Source organism: Arvicanthis niloticus, chromosome 13 (assembly GCF_011762505.2).
Source record: "Arvicanthis niloticus isolate mArvNil1 chromosome 13, mArvNil1.pat.X, whole genome shotgun sequence".
Classification (NCBI taxonomy): domain Eukaryota; kingdom Metazoa; phylum Chordata; class Mammalia; order Rodentia; family Muridae; genus Arvicanthis; species Arvicanthis niloticus.
In genome coordinates this window covers 70,198,015-70,217,135 of record NC_047670.1, presented here as the reverse complement: position 1 = coordinate 70,217,135, position 19,121 = coordinate 70,198,015, and the positions used below count along the sequence as shown (strand labels likewise).

Below are 19,121 nucleotides of genomic sequence, written 5' to 3'. Positions count from 1 at the left end.
TAACACAAAGTAGCAGTGATCAAGCAAAGTGTTCTTTTTTTTTTTTTTTTTTTTTTTTCTGCAGAGATTTAGACAGATTGGTAGTAAGTGCAGCAAAATAACAGTGGGATTGATGTGGTATTTAGCATAATTCCACGACAGGATACAGTAAACATTTTTAGATATATAATGACCTCACATATAGTGGTCCTGAAGGGCTGGAGTGATCATATTTTAAAAATTCAGTCCATAGGAGATATGCTGGCAGCTTTATAAATACTCCTGAATCCAATGGGCCACTATACCCTTTGAACAGTCCTTCCTTAGTGTCAATAATATGGTGCTTTGTCACTGTGACATGAATCCCGATAAGCCCCATTTTAAAAGCTGTGATACAGCCTGAAAATAGTATTTCAAGGGGGAAAAGTCTATTTACTGAAAATGTCAAATGAGGATTTCTAACACGTTTTCCTTACAAACAAACAAATAGACAGCCCTGCTTTTTTTCTATAATGACATCTGTCGGTAATTATGAAACTAGCTATCATTTATATGACAGGGACTAATAGTTTACATAAATTTAATTGACTCTTGGAACAACTCCATGAGCTAGGAACCATGACAACACATTCCTTACTGATAAGGACATGAGGGAGCAGAGAGAATAGACGTCTCACAAGGGCATCTAGTTAGGGAGCGGAAGAGTGGGACTTTACTTTCTGACACAGAGTGAGTGCTGCCCTGTATGATCTGTGTTGTCGCCATGTTACCCACAGCAGGGAACTGTTCATTCCCCCTAGTCCTTAAAACCCAGCGCCATCTCTACCCCAGGTCTCCATCCAAAGGATGGAAGAGTGAAGATACTTTCTGCATCTCTCTGCCCTGGATCAGTGTGTGATCTTTCACAACATCATCTCTGTCTTATGGAGGAAGAGACAGAAGGCCAAGAAGTCTAGTCCTTCCCTGTCTCACCAGAGCACTCATGGACAGCTGCGGTTTGGCCATTTGACTTACGTCGTGCAGAGGGAACGCTGCTTTGTAGATCCCAGAACTGACAAGTCTATTAATCCCAAATTTGTTAACGTTGTTCATCACTTGATATTTGACCCGAGAGAGGATGAAATAAACCTAAAAAGATTTCAAAACAGACTATGTGTTTTTTTTTTTTACGGTAGAACTAGCCCATGCAACCATTGTTTATTACTATAGCAGAAAACTGTCAGTATTGAAATCATACCGACACTGTTGACAATAGTTAGTAGGTTTCTGTTTCTAAACACACAACCACAACAACTCAACCAAGCGGCTAATTATTCAACAGCAGGTTTCAAGTCACAAGCAAAACAGAAACCATATTCAGTTTAGACGTACAATACGGCTTCTGGTGGCAGGATTGAAGAAGGAATCTCTGTCAAGGATGTAGAAGTCATTCATCCGGCTCTTCTCAAACGGGGCAGTGAAGAACTCCTGCTCTGGCTTGATGAGACTCTCATTCACTCGCAGGACCTTGGTGAACCAGTTGAGGGTGCCAAAGGCTGAACGCGTTTTCAGGTCGTTTGGCTTTAGGGGGAGCTTGATGTGCATGATCTCAGCGTAGGTGCACAGTACTTCCCAGGGCGCGTGTACTTTCACGAACACAAGCTTGTCATCTGAAACCTACGAAGGGACGACAGAAGCCAAACAACGATTGTCACAAGCTGAAGGCACAGATTCCTGCCCCCTGTTCCAGTAGGTTTTAAAATAAAAATCCATGTAAGCAGGACATTAGCAAAGGTGAAGATATCAGATCTACAAATGATTTTATATACATACATACATATATATGTATGTATATAAATTTTAATATATATTACTTAATATATATATGAAAGATAAACCTTTAGCTTGAGTTAAGAAATGTAAGACTAGTAATTTTTAAAAATATTTATTTTTAAGTCTTATTTGTGAGTGGCTGTATATACACTTGTGCGTGCACACTACGTATGTGTACTTGTGCATGCAGGTGGCCCACAGCAGCCAGAAGAGAGTGCCAGATCCCTTGGAGTTAGTGTTACAGGCAGATGTGCTGGGAACTGAACGCTTGTCCTCCACAGGAGCAGCAAATGTTCCTAAATGCTGAGCCATCCCCCAAGGCTCAAACTAGTAATAGTTTAGGTGAGAAAAGCCAACCGTATATTTGTCAACATACAATCTAAGTTAGTGACTTGGAATAACACTAGAATATTCATGGCAGTGTTATACGAATGAAAGAAAAATTAAACCTGGAAATGGGCTGCTTAATTTATATGTATCCATTGGCTATATGGTCATTGATGATAAGGGATTACCCTAACTGCTATAGATAAGTCTACGTATTAAAGGAATCAGCAAGTAATACAACTGAAGTCATGCTTTTTTCGAAGACAGAAGTATATACATGGTGTACCCAGTGACCACATGTGGAAATCAGAGGATGACTCTCAGTGGCCCCCTCTTGTCCCCAGCCATGCAATCCTGGGACTAAACTCAGGCCATCAGGATTTGTGGAGGGTACTTTGCCCACTGAGCCATCTCACTGTCCTGTGGTACAGGCTTTGTCTGTCTCCTTTCCCACACTGGCTGCACATTTCCTGTGCCACGCCCCCTCTTCCTCAATTCCAGGGGATGCATAAGGTCCCAGGCACAGTGGATAGCAATGGTTTCAAAGAAACTAACACTTACAGATCTTGTAGCTTCCAGCTGCAGGCCATGGCAGATGAGGTTAGATTCGTATGCTTGTCTTTTCCTCTGACAAAAGAAACGGAATACATGTTAGACAGGCAGCCAGGCTTAGCAGAAAAGACTAATTTTTTTTCTTAAAACTATTTAAGAAACTATTTTCTTAAAAAACTATTGGCCTTGAGGAGACATATTTGCTCAAAATGGAACAAAAGTAGTGAGCCCGCTAGTGTTACGGAAGTGTTAGCCTCCAAGAGAATGCAAGGGTGTATAACGGATTCCCTGGCTTCTCTTTGAGGGCTGAGGGGGGCCTTGTGGGGCTTTGGGCCCTTAGACATCTATAAAATTGATGTGACACAATCTCTGGCTCCCAAGAGCACAGAAAAGGAACTTTTTGAGTTTCATTCATTGATGTTATTTTCCAAAGTGAGAGATTCCAGATTTTAAATTTTTATTTCTATATTATATATTCAAATGATTCAATATTAGACACATGTAGATTTACACACACACACACACACACACACACACACATTCCATGCATGCCTTAACTAAGACAATACAACACAAAAAACTCTAACAAGATTCAAAATATTCGAAATGAAATGTTCATAAAGCCAAACATCTCTAAGTATACAAAACAGGGAACTATCTGATGATATAGTCCCATGCCCAAGTTACGACGCCAACTCACTTAGACGTGCATGCAGAACAGAAACAAAACTTAAAAAGTAAATACTTAAGAAACTACTAGTCTTATACTTCTTAATTCAAACTAAAAAATCATTAAGTGAAAAATGTATAGCCATCTGCAGATCTGATATGACTTTACTTTTGCTAGATACACTGGATGTACTATTATGCTGTATGGCCAGGAGTCTGCAGACAGAGGGTCAGGACATAAGAAAATCCCGCAGACGTGCGGACTTCCGCCCTGATAGCCCTTCATGATGTCCTGAAAGGCAGAAGCTAAAATAGATCCTTTCCTGCTCGCATTGCTACTGGACATGGTGTTGAGCAGAACAGTAGCAGGGAGACATCACTTAGGAAGCAGTTGTACCATGAGAGAGACAGAGAAGATGGGAGGAGAAGGAGCTGAAGCTCGGACTGCATGTCATCACAGTCCATGCGAGGAAACCGAGGCCCCTGTGCCCTGCTTTTTCATCTGTTCATACCGCAGGAGAGATTTTCACACAAAGTAAACTACCTGACGCTCATAGATCTGAATTCTCATTCTAGCGGAAGCCCTCTCCCTGATGACAGCTGAGAATGGTGGATGAAGTCTTTTCTCTTTTTTCTTTTCCTTTTCTTTCTTTTTTTTTTTTTTACGCAACAGCCACATGCTGCTGGACAGAGGTCATGATAGTCCAGGAGTAGCACCAGCCACTTTACACAAACAGCACCACTCCTGACTTGTCCCTGTGAGGACCAGAGAAGGCCCTGAGGTGCTGTGCCCCCCCCCACACACAGAAAAATCCCGTTAATAAGTTGTGAATATCCAGTTCACACGCACATACCCTGAGTCCACACAGACTGTCCCTGGTGACATTCTACAGAAACATCAGAACCGGACATGGTTTTATTTGTACTGTGACCTCACAGTTCTAATAATAAGCAAATACCACTGTGCACACATGAGACATAACCTAGAGGAGAGAGCCACCTAAGCAAGTGTTAGAACATCCAGAGAGGAGCGCCTGGCTAGGCTGAAGCCCTGGACTCAAAACCGTGAGGAGACTCAAGGTGCTGCTTTCCCACCTGGTTCCCGGCAAGTGCTAGGACGCTCTGAGGGCAGCCTCACCACCTCGCCCAATAGTCTTTGGGCATTTTTGATCTTTTCTACCTCTGGCCCATCTTATTTCCAGCTCATTTTGGGAAATAACTCTTATCTCCACAGCATTTCTCCATCTGGAGTCTAGTGCTCGTGTTTGCTCTCTGTGTTACGGCAATGCAACCGTATTCCTGGCCTTCCTTACCAGTGAAGACACTTGGACTGTGTGGGGTGGGAATGAGAATGGCCCTCATAGGTGCATATACTTGAATGTTTGCTTTCAAGTCCATAGACCTGTTTGGGAAGGGTTAAGAGGCACGGCTTTGTTTGACCGGCTATGTCACTGGGGGCAGGCTTTGAGGTTTCAAAAGCACAGGCCAGTAAGTCAGTCAGTCAGTCAGTCTCCCTAACCCCGTGTGTGTGTGTGTGTGTGTGTGTGTGTGTGTGTGTGTGAAAGATGGAGATTCTTAACTATACTAAGAAAATAACAGGCTGAAGTTGCTAAGATTTGTGGCGAGAATGAATCTTCCATGACATTGTGAAAGAGAGAGAAATTCACACTAGTTCTCTGTCAAAGTTCAGGCCACAGATGTGAGAGCCACAGAACATGATACAATTAGTGGTAAAGCATAATGTGGTGTGTGTGTCATCTGTGTGTGTGTGTCACTTGTGTCTGTGTGCATGCATGCACACGTGTGCAGAGTTCGGTATTTGGTACTGTCTATAGCTTGGGACATCTCCTGGGGTCTAGGAATGCATCCCTCACAGGTGAAGGGAGATCACTGCACTCTATGCATTTATTAGGTTTTTATATGAATGCTTACTAAGGTTCTGTTATTCAGGAAATTTACAAACTTGTCAAAACACAAAGAATATCTTTCCATGTATGCAATAGATCTACAGAGAAACCGTCCATGTCCACAGACTTTCTCCCATGTTAGGGCAAAAACACTTACATGTTTCCAGGCAATGCAGCGGATGCCTGTTGTTTGCAATGGACATCCCATGTTTCAGGTCACTGCAGAACCTGCATCCACTACAGCAGGCATGCGCAGTGAATCCTCCGCTCCCTAGTTCAGTGGCTCTCAGCCTTCCTAATGCTGCGACCCCTTCAATACAGCTCCTCGTGTTGTGGTGACTGATCCCCGATAATAAAAGTATTTCATTGCTGCTTCATAACTGTAATTTTGCTGTTATAAATTACAATGTAAATATCTGTTATGCAACCCCTGTGAAAGGGTCATTCAGTTCCCAAAGGGGTTGAGATACACAGGTTGAAAACCACTGCCCTAGTGTCTGGTCAAGTTCAGGTCTACTCTAGACCCTGTGTCCTGAATGGTTCTTTTGTTATTGCAGTTGTTACAGGCTTCTTTTTCCTTTTTCTCCTCCTCTTCTTCCTCCTCCTCCTCCTCCTCCTCCTCCTCTTTCCCTCTCTTCTTCTTTCCTCTTCCTCATCTTCCCCTTTCTCCTTCTCTTCCTCCTCCTCTTCCCCTCTCTTCTTTCTTCTTCCTCCTCTTCCTCTTCCCCTCTTTTCTTTCCCCCTTCTCCTCCAACTCCTCTTCTTCCAAGTTGACGCAAGTTACAATCATATGAGAGAGGGAACCTCAACTTAGAAAGTGCATCCATCAGATTGCTTGTAGGCAAATCTGTAGGGCACTTCCTTAGTTGATGATTGATGCAGAAGGGCTTAGCCCACTATGGGCAGTGCCGTTCTTGGGCAGGTGGTCCTGGGTTCTATAAGAAAGCAGTCAGAACAAGCTATGAGGATCAAGTCGGCAAGCAGCATCCTCCATGGCCTCTGCATCGGTTCTTGCCTCTAGGTTCCCACTTTCCATTCCCACCACGGTCTCCCTCAGTTGGTAGGGTGTGGCCTAAGAGTTGTAAAATGAAATAAACTCTTCTCTTCCCAAGTTGCTGTTGGCCATGGTTGAAGTGGAAACTTGAGGGTTCTTTGGAAAGTCAGTCGTGTCGGCTGGCATTTTGCTAAGGCAAACACATGTGCCATGGCGTCTTGCCGCTTCTGAGGACTTGGACTGATTGGTAGAGTGATGTCAGGTGGGACAGACACATGTGCTGAAGCAAGATCCATGGAGGACATATTATGTTTGGAGGGAGTATAAAAAGGACTCGATGGACAGTGACAGAGGCTGAGCTTGGCTTGCTTCTAGAGCTCGCTGTGCAGTGCTTGTGGGTCTTGCATCTTGGCTGGTTTTCCCTTTGCTTAGAGAGGCACAGCTGAGAACTTCTCCTGGTGTTCCCGCTGGTCCCTCCTGCTGAGGCTGAGGCCTGGCTGTCTCTGATACACAGTGCCGCCATCCATGTTTGCTATCCTGACTCCACCAAACTGGACTGCTGGTGTACCTGTGAAGTGTTTGTGAATGGATCGAGCTGCTGCTGCTGACCTGTGAACCAAACTGCCGATTTCCAGATGACACCAAAGGGATTTGCTCCAAAGAACCATTTCTAAACAGGTCCACTTCCCCGGTATCTTTTCCACTACCTCTGGTGTGTTATGGGCTACAAGGGAGGGTAAAGCATTTAAGAACCATCATTAAAAATAAGCTTTGAAAGAATTAAAGTTACACATGGTGTTCTCTGCAGCGACAGAATCCCTAACTAAGACACCCTGAACTGGAAACCATGTGTTGCCATGAAAGGAAGAATTCACTGTGTAGAGAGAGAGACGAATGCCAACTGCAGAGATGGATTTAACCGGGAAGCTGATGGCTACTCCAGTGGTGGTGAGGATTTCAAGTAATGTTTTACTAGTTCCTTTTCTGTCAGTGAGACAAAACTCTCAACAGAAATAACTTAAACAAAAGAAGGCTATAGCAGTGAAGGTGTGCTTGTGCTTGTGCTGGTGGGGGTGGGTAGCAGTGGCCTATTTATATGGCAGTGGATAGGAAGTGCAGGCCAGAACCAGAGGTGAGCACAACCTGCAAGAAGATCCTGCCCCTCATGACCCACCTCTGCCATCTGTGTCCTAACTTTCTGAGACATCCACAGCTTTCTAAAACAGCTGTACAAACAGGGGAACATGAGCCACTGGGAAAGGGGCATTTCAGTTCAAAACCTAATACATAAGACTCAGACTCAAGCATTTAGGTCTTAGGGACAGCTGAGGAGTCAGCCAGAGGTGGGTCATCTCCCATAGTTTAAGGAGTATTTTAATATTTAAATGCTGGTAGAAAACAAGTCAACAGTGACTGGCTCTGTTACAAATCCCCTGCTCCACTCCAGTTAGGCCCATTGCAATGCTCAGCTATTTCCTTTCTGGCCACACCCATGAACTAGGGAACGGCCCCTCCTGCTTGGCACCTATCCAGCAGAACCCTATTCTGTTTGTGGGCTACATTCCTTCCTCATTGAGACAATGGTGGCCACTCACTGCACACCTACAGGTTTCTCCCTTCCTACCCAGTAACTGCTGCTATGATCTCTCTTCATGGCAGCTGGAAATCCACCCATTTTTTTTTAAAGCTTCCTGGGAAACTATTCTTATCGGTTGGCTACAACTCAACTCAAATGCTTTCCCTTCTATGACTATCATATCTCCCATGGTCCTCTGGACTTTCATTACCACTCCTGCCCCTAGAGATGTTGATGTTTTAATATCAATATCATCAGCGCTTAATATAGGCCTATAAAATAGTATGCATACCATAAAATTTTGATGAATGAATAAATTGAATGCTCTGTAGATTAATGGCTTCCTGTTACTCAGAGATCAACTGGCATGTTGGAATGCTACAGTGTAAGAACTGGCTTCCTTCATCCTGAGCCCCCAATGAGCCTTTACTGTATGTGAGTATTGGGAGTATGGTAGAGGAGGAGAGATAGAGGGTTTTTTTTTGGAGTACCCCAATATTAGAACAGGATTTCCAGGGTAGTGGAGTCTCACAGACATGACAGAGAGTTTAGTAAGAAGACAGAAGAGGTAAGGTTCTGAGAGCTGGGCTATTCTCTCATCAGACACAAACAAACAAACCACTCCTGACTTGGTCCACTCCACTGCACCAATCACAGACATTATACATTGAGTGTTGCAAACCAGATATGGTCCATTTCCCCACAGATTTTTCTGAATGAAAGCTACACCTTCTCACTAGTTTCAGAGGCCCTCGCCTCTTAGATGTAACTCTGCCCCAAACAGCCGCTTTCCACTCTCACAATTTGGATTTCCCTTTATTCCTGGGTTTGGAGCAAGATTCAAATCTTAGCTCTTCCATTTACCACCTCTGTGATGTTGGGCGATAATTTGAGATAAGTATCATTGTGTATTGTTTTCATCTCTAGAGTCAGTGAAGAAATCACTTCACTTTAGGGTTAAAGATTAAATATGACTGTGGTGGTTTGTATATTCTTAGCCCAGGGAGTGGCACACTGTTAGAGGATGTGGCCCTGTTGGAGTAGGTGTGTCACTGTGGGTGCAGTTTTTAAGATCCTTGTGCTAGAGCAAGTATTCTTCTAGCAGCCTTCAGATGAAGATGTAGAACTCTTAGCTCCTCCTGCATCATGCCTGCCTGGATGCTGTCATGTTTCCACCTTGATGATAATGGACTGAACCTCTGAACCTGTAAGCCAGCCCCAACTAAATGTTGTTCTTTATAAGACTTGCCTTGGTCATAGTGTCTGCTCACAGCAGTAAAACCCTAACTAAGACAATGACTACAGGGATTCAGTGTAACATATGACACCTGGTACCCAGTCCCTTATATTCTTCAGGACTTCAAGAATCACCTCTCCTCTCTAATGCCAGAAATCTGAAATGAGTGGCAATAGCCATCCACTCTGCCTCTTCACTGTACACCCGATGATCCCAGTCCCTCCACTGAGATCCATGCGCCATTCTACAGGAATGCTTTGAATGGATCCTAACCTTCAGTTCCCTGGTCCTCTGCCTTCTGTGCTTTAGTGGCCAATCCGATCTTGATCTTTAAACTACATCTTTGATATCTCATGAGTGTGTATTCTTTCCATCCCCTTAGGGAAATGAGGTATCCGCTTAACTCTTCTGCCTCCCCTCTAGTGCCCCAAGGCCACTAGACACTGTTACATGTGTGCCCATCACAGATGCAGAAAACATAAAAAACATCCTTCGATCTCATTTGAATACCTTAATAATATTCTTTCAGGGGAGACGGACTAATTTTATTTAGCCAACTCAAAGTGTTAGATATTTAGATTGTTTTTAATTTTCCCTTGTTATAAAAAATTCTTGTGAAATAATCTTCATGCACCTTTTGTTACTTCCTTGAGGCAAAATCTCAGAAGTATAACTGTTCGATCAAGTGTGTTTGGAAGCCCTTTAACACATAGAGCCATATTGCCCTCCAGGAAGGTTGTGCTAATTTATCTTATTTTCATCCCAATTTGGTTCTTTACAAAGAACTCACAAGATATTTACACACCTTGTCTTCACATAATTGGTGGGGCTTGGAGTTGCCTTGTAATGCTTCCCCACACAGTATACTAAATACTTAAGCAGTTGACTCAAGGACAGGGCATTTACATTTGCTTGATCACGTTAATAAACCTGGTGTCACTGTAACAAGACAGATCCTATGTCAATTCTCAAAGAACCAGTGGCATATTTTAGAAATTGATCTAACCCGCTTTACTTGTGTCAAGCAACGAAAGCAAAGGCACGCGTGTGTACGCTGTCAAACAGGCGTGGAGCGAGAAGGGGCCGCTCACTTCAAAGACTCCTGAAGTCTGCGTGTGAAATTGTCATTGGCACTTCTCAGCAGAACTCACACTGCATCAGTAACCATTCTTGATAACTGAAGAATTGGTGCAGAATATCTTCTATGTTAAGACCAAAGACAATTAATATTGTATATTGACTGGAACAGCCATTGCTCAGTAAATATTTGTTGAATAAATGATTATCTGAAGACAGAGTTTTAACTGAAATTTATCTCAGGGGCTTGCTGGAAAATCTTACATATAAAACCTAACCCACTATGCTCTCTGATTTGTATTTGGCAGGAAAAAAAAACCAGACTTACAGACTTTGTGCTGTAAATTCCTACATCTCTATGTAGGAATCCATCAGCAAGGCAATGAGATCTATCTTCCTTACATAAGGAATTCCAGTAAAGTGGCTACTTGTTGTCATAATGTGTCCCTCACGGGAAGAAGCACACACGGGTCTATCACCATCCGGGAGAGTGGGCTCACAGCGAAAAGTGAAGAAGAGAGAGAGAAGCTCCCAACCACCCTCCAGAAATGCAACTTATTCATACCGCCTTTGAGAGACTAATAAAACTGTCAGAGAAATAAAGGACTCAGAGATAAAGGACAGACTGACATAATTAAAGAAGCCTTCTGTCCCCAAACACTGTGGATTACTGACTCCACGTCTCATTGGCTTAATGAAGTGACTGCTGTACAGGACTTACCTGTGAATCACACTGTGCAAATCCTGATTATAAACAGGAGTCTCTACACCTCCTTCATGGGACCTGCCTTCCTTCATGATACCTGCTTTGTCAATGGAAAAGGCAGGGACTGCAGAGACTAAGATGTCAGAGAGTGAAGGACACTGGGAATAGACTCTATGAGATGTATGTAGATTAACTTCTAATATCCTTCTAATTCCATCAAGTAAAGTACCAACGGCTCTGATATTTTATTTTCTTTTGGCTAATCTTTGCAAAGCCCACAAAGATACACGAGGAACGAGTCAAAGGCTCTTAATTCATGTAAAAATTATTAATTACTTTATGTGCTAATTTATTAGCCACATAGCATGTGCGCCAAACGGTTTAGTAAGTAGAATACATAAACTAATTAGTTGCCACTTAATTTATATTCACGTGCTGGTGACACATTTAACGTCGGTGGTCCGGTGTGATGAGGAATTTACTCAAGCGGGTAATGTGTGTTAGTGAAGGGCCAAAAAGCAGAGGAGCGTTTTTCAATGACAAGCATAAATGAAGGTGAATATTTAGATGCAGTTCAGTTTCAAACTTTACTTTTAAATTGACATTTTGGTATAATTAAAAAGAAATACACAGTCATTGTGGGTCACTTAAAAAGCAAGCTACCCCAGAGGGCAAACTGCCTGTAACCCACCACTGAATAAAGGAAGGAAAGGATGTGAGGTGGTTTCTGCCCTTCACAGCTTCTAAAAACAACTTGGAGATCCAATCTTCGAATACAAGCCCGGGGCCTTCGGACTAGAGCAGCAGTTGTAACCTGTGGGTGCAACCCCTTGGGCGAGGGGAGCAGTGAACGGCCCTTTCACAGGAGTGGCAGATATCTTTCATACCAAGTGTTTACATTATAACTCCTAACTGTAGCAAAATTACAGTTAGGAAATAGCAACAAAATAATTTTGCAGTTGGGGGTCACCACAACACGAGGAACTGTGTTAAAGGTCTCAGTGTTACGAAGGTTGAGAACCACTCACTGATCTAGAGCTGCTGAATCAGGAGAGATGAGAAGGAGTCAAAGCAATCTTGCCACAGGACAACCTGGATATGGTCCAAGATTGATGTCCAGAGGATGGAGGGAGGGCTGTCTAATGCACACGGCTGTTAAACCCATGAACTCACAGAGGCTGTGGCTGCCTGCATAAGAGCTGCACATAATAGGCCTGTCAGTAGTCTATCACGGGTGGAGGAGGGACCCAAGAGGCCTGTCTTTCTTTGAGGAACCATTGGCAGTTATCTGTGGCTAGGAGAAGAGGAGTCCTTTTCTTCAGGGGTACAGTTCCTGCTAAGTTGTCCCTGTTCCAGTAAACATCAACCTCCAAATGTTCATACAGAAAACAGAACAAGCAGAGTTGGAAGTGAGGTTTAGAACAAAGGGTTCCCCAGGAATGGGAAGAGAAGGTTATCAGGCAGAAAATGAGCATCATATACCATGTTGTAGCAAATGTCAAAGGATAAAGAAATACATTTTTATTAAAAGAAGAAGGAAGAGAAGGAAGAAGAGGAGGAGGAGGAGAAGAAGAAGAAAAAGAAAGACTTTCCCAGAGTGCACCTACATGCATGTGCACACCAGCAGATTTGTCTGTGACTGCCTAACCCCCTCAAGCCTTCTCTATGTAGGAATGTGATTTAGTTGAAGAACCTTTAACAGATAGTATTTAAATATCTATTTGGTCCCTTTAATAGATACTATTTTTAAACATGAGACAGGAGGGACTGTGACCACCAGGGCAACAGTGGTCTTTCTTCAAATCTAAGGCTAGACAGTAAGAACAATTAGCAAAAGGGTGTTCTTTCCCCATCTTTGTGAAAGTCCCAGGGTCTTCGATGAGCTGACATGAAACAGTTTCCAGTGTCTCACTGTTTCTGTCTGGTTTTGAGGTTTAGGGCCAATGACATTATTCATTTTGGAAACAAGCAGCAAGGCCCAGCTCCACCACTCTTACACCACACACTCAAGGGTCAAACCAAACACGCAACACACTTCCTAGCTGCGTCTACCTCCTAATTCTAATTCAATTTATTATTTTTAAGCTTCGATTTTAGTCCTGTAAGTAGAGTGGAAAGCAAAAGGAGAAAAATTAAAAATCTTAAAAGGGAGCTCCTGGCATTAGTTCCAAAACATTTTAAAAAATCAAAAGTAGATCTGTTTTTTCTCTAAAACAGGAGCCTGGGTGCCTACCACCCGGAAAGGTGACGTCATGAGACAGTGGCCGTAAGCACAGAGCATCATCAAGTAACATATAGTGTGAACCTCTGGCTTCTGACCCCCGGGGAATCAGACTCCTCTATGGGGGAAATGCTCATCCCAGGGAATGACCTCAGCTGTTATGATTCTTTGCCAATCGCCACCCTCCCTTCCCACTCCCTTGCTGATTTTGAGATTGGAGGAGATGGTCTATCTGTCCCGAAGACTAGAATGTGGCTCTTTCCATTGGAATGATAGATTTTTGTCTGTAGTTGTGCTGAGAGAGAACATCAGCTCACGTGATTGGTAACACTCCCAGTTCTGGGTCGACAAGGAAGCTCAGAGGCAAACGTGCAGCTCAACTTCTGAACCAAACCTTAAGGTTCACAACACAATTCATTTTAATTTTCTGGCCTTTCATGCAAATGCCCTGAAATGGGTTTTCCCTTTGCTCCCTAATGTTTCTATTTGCTTACTTTCGTCGACACAATTGTACATTTATCATCTACACTAAATGCATTTCCCATATTTATACATGTGGAAGGGTAGCTTTCAACTACTTGGCAATTGATTGTCTCTTACTTATCCTAGGAACTGAAAACTATTCTCTTAGCCATTTGCAACAACACAGTACCTTAACTATGGTCTCTACCAATATACAAAACATCTCATGAAATCATTCTTCCCAGCAAAAAATGTTCTACCCACTGGCAAACATCCTCCCAAACCTACTCACACAAAGATCTGTGAAGCCCATTCTAATCGCTTCATCTGCGTGCGAGCTTAACTTTTAATACTCCATGGAAGTGCCAAATGTTTCCAACAATATAAATTATTTATTGCAGTGTTATAAATAAGTAGGGAGCGAATAAAGAAGAAACTATGTAGCCTTTTAAAGCCATTAAGAAACAGTTTTGTGTCATCCTCATTGCTATCTGTTGTCTTACTGGCCACAAACAGCCACAGATAGCCTATTCTTCCTGTCTGTAGGGTCTTCATTTGCAGATTCAACTAAACTAAGATGGGAAATACTGGGATGTGGAAGGGAGTTGTGCTTGCTCCCTGCGTCTGCAGGACAGAGATTGGGAAGACTATGATCCATGCTAGACAGGGAACTACAGTGGGAAGTCTGCCCAGGGTCCTTCCACAGGAGCTTCTGTATCTCTCAAAAGAAAGATATTCCCCTCATGCTGGCTGCCCGGAGTCCCTGCCATCACCCCATACCCAGGAGATGTTTGTTTGAGGATCAGGACAGCAGGATGGAATGGCCTCATTAAGCTGGAAGATCACCTGCCTCAGAAATGGCTCTACCTCTCGATTAGTTACATAATCAGTTTCTTCTAGCAATTAAGACATTTGAAGTCTTGTTTTCTTGTGATTCACAATAAAAATCATCCAAACTGGTTCTATGCAAAGCATAGAATAAGCCGAAGAAGGCTTGCTGAACCAATTTACAATCACCCCCATATAACACGCAACAGCAAACATCTTATGTCAAACTTAGGACATGATTTTACCAATATAAATGGGTAGAGTTACACAGTATATTTAAAGGCTTGGCTGGACCAGAATTTTCTCTTGTTCCTGAGAATACGAGGGTTTTAAGTCTCTGTGTGTATTCAGGGTGCCTGTATCCCTACGAGTCCCATCTTCCCACAGCCCTAAAATTTGCTTACAGAACTCCTTTCTTCAATTCCAGCAAAGTCAATCATGGTGTTGTTTTAGGAAATCAATATGACATACACAAAACCTTTTCCTTTTAGGGAAAACAGGACTTTGAAGTTGCCTTTTCGTGGCGTCGTTCTAAATCCTCACTAAGCCCCGACATGGAACACAACAAAGCTCAGAAATGTCTGTCCAATTAATACAAATGCGGTTCCAAGCTGGGCTTTGAAATTTGACAGAGTATAAAATTAAGAAATATATACAAATGCAAACTGAAAACATTTCAAAGCCCAGCTTCTGAACATCAACATGAAGGTATCGCTCACTGTGTTGGAGGATTGCCAAAATTAATGATGACTTTTTTTGCCCCTCCTGACTCAGTGAGAGTCACCTGAGACCTATGTTTCTGTCTAAAGCAAATGAAGAACTTATTAATAACGTGAGTAGCTCCAGGTGCCCTTGAGCACAGCAAGTTCTGTTCTAAAGCCAGACCATCTCCTTTCTACTTCTTGGGATCTGATCTGTTTAACTCGCTTTACACAAACGCAGCCCAGCTATCAGCATCTGGGTGGTCCATGACTGGTAATAGTAAATATGGCTGCGCCAGCTATTACAGCATCCAGGGGGAACGATCAAGTCCACTAGCTACTTTAGGGATAAAGCTGGGTAGCGGGAGGGTTATGCCTTTTATATCAGACCATTGCTTTACGATCACACCAAATAAAGAGAAAGCACGTTAACATTTACGACTTGTGTGTATTAGAAATCTACATGATATCTACATATGATATTTAATTTTAATTTAGTCACATGGTAGGTGTTGAAGCCCTGTTTTGCAGAATCTACAATGCCGCTGATTATACAATGAGCCAATATTTTTTATATACCAGTAAGAAAGAAATTTTCAGCCAACTATAAAATTATGATAACCTATTTGTAAGATGCAATCTAAACTCAAAGACGTCCGTGTGTGTGTGTGGGGGGGGGGGGGAGGGTACAAAATTGACAGGGAGATTTGCTGAGGTACAGCCCCACTCCTGCCAGAACCACCGGTTGCTGAACTCTGCTCGACAGTACTGAGCATAACGGCTGCAGTCACTGCCAGGTCCCAGCAGCGACGCCCCAGGAGCTCCTCCTTCACCCACTCAGTCGTCCTCTCTGCTCTTTGTGTGGATGCCCAGGTTGATTCTGGCACAGCCTAATGAGTACACCAAAGCCTCTGCTTCAGCCTAGGTCCCCAAATGACTGCACACCACACAGCCCCAACCCTAAGCGACGTGCAGAAGGAGAATGCCACTTTCTACCTTGGCGTAACCGATAAATGCATCCCCCTCCCCTCTTTCTTTGGGTGAAACTGATTACCTGGGGAATTGTTCCATATAATTCAAACTACTCCAGTTAGGATAGTAGCTGAATTATGCCAGTTGTTTTTGGTTTTTTTTTTTTTTTTTTTTTTTTTTTTTTTAAAAAAACCCTGGGCTTATTTTGTTGTACCAAACACACTTCAAACTCAAAAGTTAACCTCCTCTATGAATGAAACAGTTATCTGTTTCATTAAAAAAAAAAAAAAAAAAGGTTTTGCCACTTGCTTTCAGTGAATAAGCAGAAATGAAAGGGTTAAAGGCTGGTATAGTCTGTGAATACTGTATTGACAAGGACACTGAAAGCTGTGTGTATGCTCAGGCACATTCGTGACAGGGACTGTAGCAGTGCAGTGAGTATCAACACGTATGTAAACAGCCATGGTACATCCTTTTGCCCTCCGTGAGCTCAGTGCAGTTTGTTCTGGGTGTCTGTGATAAACCTGGCTTGTCTTTTAATTTCTCAAAGTAAGAAGAGACAGGGCCTCACGTGGAGGGAATGGGGTTACCAACCCACCAACCCAGAATTTCGGACCCAGAATTGTTCCTGTCTAAAAGAACTGCAGGGACAAAAATGGAGAAGAGACTGAAGGAAAGGCCCAACTTGGGATCCATCTCATAGGGGGCACCAAGGCCTGACACTATTACTGATGCTATGGTGTGCTTACACACAGGAGCCTGGCAAGGCTGTCCTCTGAGAGGCCCTACCAGCAGCTGACTGAGACTAAGCAGATACCCAACCATTGGACTGAATGGGACCGCCATGGTTGAATTAGGGGAAGGACTGAAGAAGCTGAAGGGGAGAGTAACCCCATAGGAAGACCAGCAGTCTCAACTAACCAGACCCCTAGGAGCTCCCAGAGACCGAGCCACCAACCAGGCAGCATACACAGGCTGATCCAAGGTCCCAGGCACATATACAGCAGAGGACTGCCTGACCTGGCTTCAGTGGGAGGAGATGTACCTAACCCTTGAGAGACTTGAAGACCTTGGGATGGGGTGGGGGGGGGGAGCACCCTCTGGGAGGCAAGGGGGAGGAGGAATGGGATGAGGAACTGTGGGAGGAGAGACTGGGAGGGGAGGGCAATGGCTAGAATGTAAATGAATAAATAAATAAATAAATAAAAATGGTTGTTTCTGCAAGAAGCGACAGCAAGGAAAAGGAGGAAGCCGCATGGTTGCCAGTGGATGCTAAAATGGGAAGGTGAGAGGAGGCAGGAGGGTTGGAAGCATGGGGTCTGGATTCAAGAGGAGAAGCTGAGCCTGCCTCCACCCTGACTACAGGGAGCACCCACAGCCCTGGGTGATTATCTGGCTTCTCTCCCATCAACTCTCATTCACAAATTGTGTGATGACTGAGTCCAGCTCGTGTGTGGTAAGAGTGAAGTGAGAGAAAAGAAAAGCCATGAAGGGACCCACACCTCTGGCAGCAGAGGTCTTGTAGGTAATCATCAGCCTCCTCTCCAGGTGCAAGCCGCCCGCCCTGCCCACCCCTGCGCCCCGCCCTGCCCACCCCTGCGCCCCGCCCTGCCCACCCCTGCGCCCCGCCCTGCCCACCCCTGCGCCCCGCCCTGCCCACCCCTGCGCCCCGCCCTGCCCACCCCTGCGCCCCGCCCATCCCGTGGCTTCATGCAAACCTGCTCTGCACAAAGCAGCAAAGTGCAATGCCTTAAAAGTAAATTCTCCCTTCTTTATGAAACCGACTGGGGAAGAGCCCGAGCAAGCTTCTGTTTCAAATCAACAAAGTCTCCTGCTACTGTGCCTTGAAGGATCTCGGGCGAGAGAACATGGGAGGGATGTTTTGCTTGCAGTACTCCACATCATCACCTGCCTGCTTACCTGAAACCAACACGCTGCTCGCTTCACAATATTAAAGGGAATAAAAGAGAAATTAAATAGAATGCAAGTCCTACCTTCTGTTTCTCATTTGTCCCTTTCTTATTGTTCTCCTTTTTGCTCTCATCTTCGTACACGAGGACGAAGTCGATTCGTCTCTGGCCGTCGGTGAAAAATAGGGAGTCAGGCTTTCCATTAAATTCTTCCTGTGTGTGGAATGGGGAAAACAGCAACAAGGTGAGATCTGGAAAGGTAATGGCTGGCAGGTGTGTACCTCTTGGCTCTCACTGGCTCACGGATGAGCTCACAGAGGGAGAGAAATACATCCATGCAGAGTTACCTAATCTCTACAGCCTGTCCTTGGTTGGAAGAAGTCTGCTATTTGAGGAGTACAGGAGTAGCCTAGAATGCTTGGGAACAGGCAGTATTATGTACAGGACACAATTGTCCCAGATTCTACCTGCCTGGACAGCAGAGGGGTGTCAGGGCTGGAAAGGAACTCAGGAATGAGAACTTCCGGGCTGAGGGACTGAATTACTTAGCAAGAAGAAAGCTGTGAGACTTAATACTACCGGTGGGAGCTTCATTCATGTCTGTCTTATCTCCTAGCTTCTAATTGGTTTTCATGATGTCTCTCTGGACATCATTACTTCACTCACAATATCGCTTTAAACAGATGAGAAAAGGAGCTACCACATACACAAAGCAACATAAGTCATCGATCGGCATTTGCCTACAAATCCACAAGCAGTGTCCCCTGACGCATGAGAAACAAATTCTAGACACTGTAAATATCTATGGTAATAAACTGAGTCTTTAATTAAGAGCTTAAGAGATTGTACTCTGAGATGCATACGTTGGTACAAGCTACTGTGATTCCAACACTACCTGGGCTGAAGCAGGAGGACCCACAGGCCAGCCTGGGCTACAATTCGATGCTCTGTCTCAAAAAGAAGGGTATGTGGGAGAATGAATATGGTGACAAAATAAGATGTTACAGCAAATGATGGGCTTAATATAATTAAATAATATAACATATATTATATATAATTAAAACAACTGCTGTCTCTCAGGTCCCACACACATAGACATAGCTGGTTTAATCCACTATGAGGAGAGTCAGTATCCTCACAGCTTATAAAAAAAAAATGCTATGTCAACTTCATTGTTTAAGAACCAGGCTG

General features: G+C 43.8%; 1 protein-coding gene across 2 annotated transcripts in view; it reads right to left on the bottom strand.

The window, feature by feature from the left end:
- Ano6 (anoctamin 6) overlaps positions 1-19,121 on the bottom strand; it is a 175,736-nt gene that overhangs the window by 58,016 nt on the left and 98,599 nt on the right. For both annotated transcript variants that reach the window (XM_034516714.2, XM_034516713.2), the window contains 4 exons: positions 18,015-18,143; positions 2,680-2,745; positions 1,351-1,635; positions 994-1,107 (listed from right to left, as the gene is read on the bottom strand). In XM_034516714.2, coding sequence (XP_034372605.1) covers positions 994-1,107; positions 1,351-1,635; positions 2,680-2,745; positions 18,015-18,143 — 594 coding nt within the window. The remainder of the gene's footprint in view (positions 1-993; positions 1,108-1,350; positions 1,636-2,679; positions 2,746-18,014; positions 18,144-19,121) is intronic.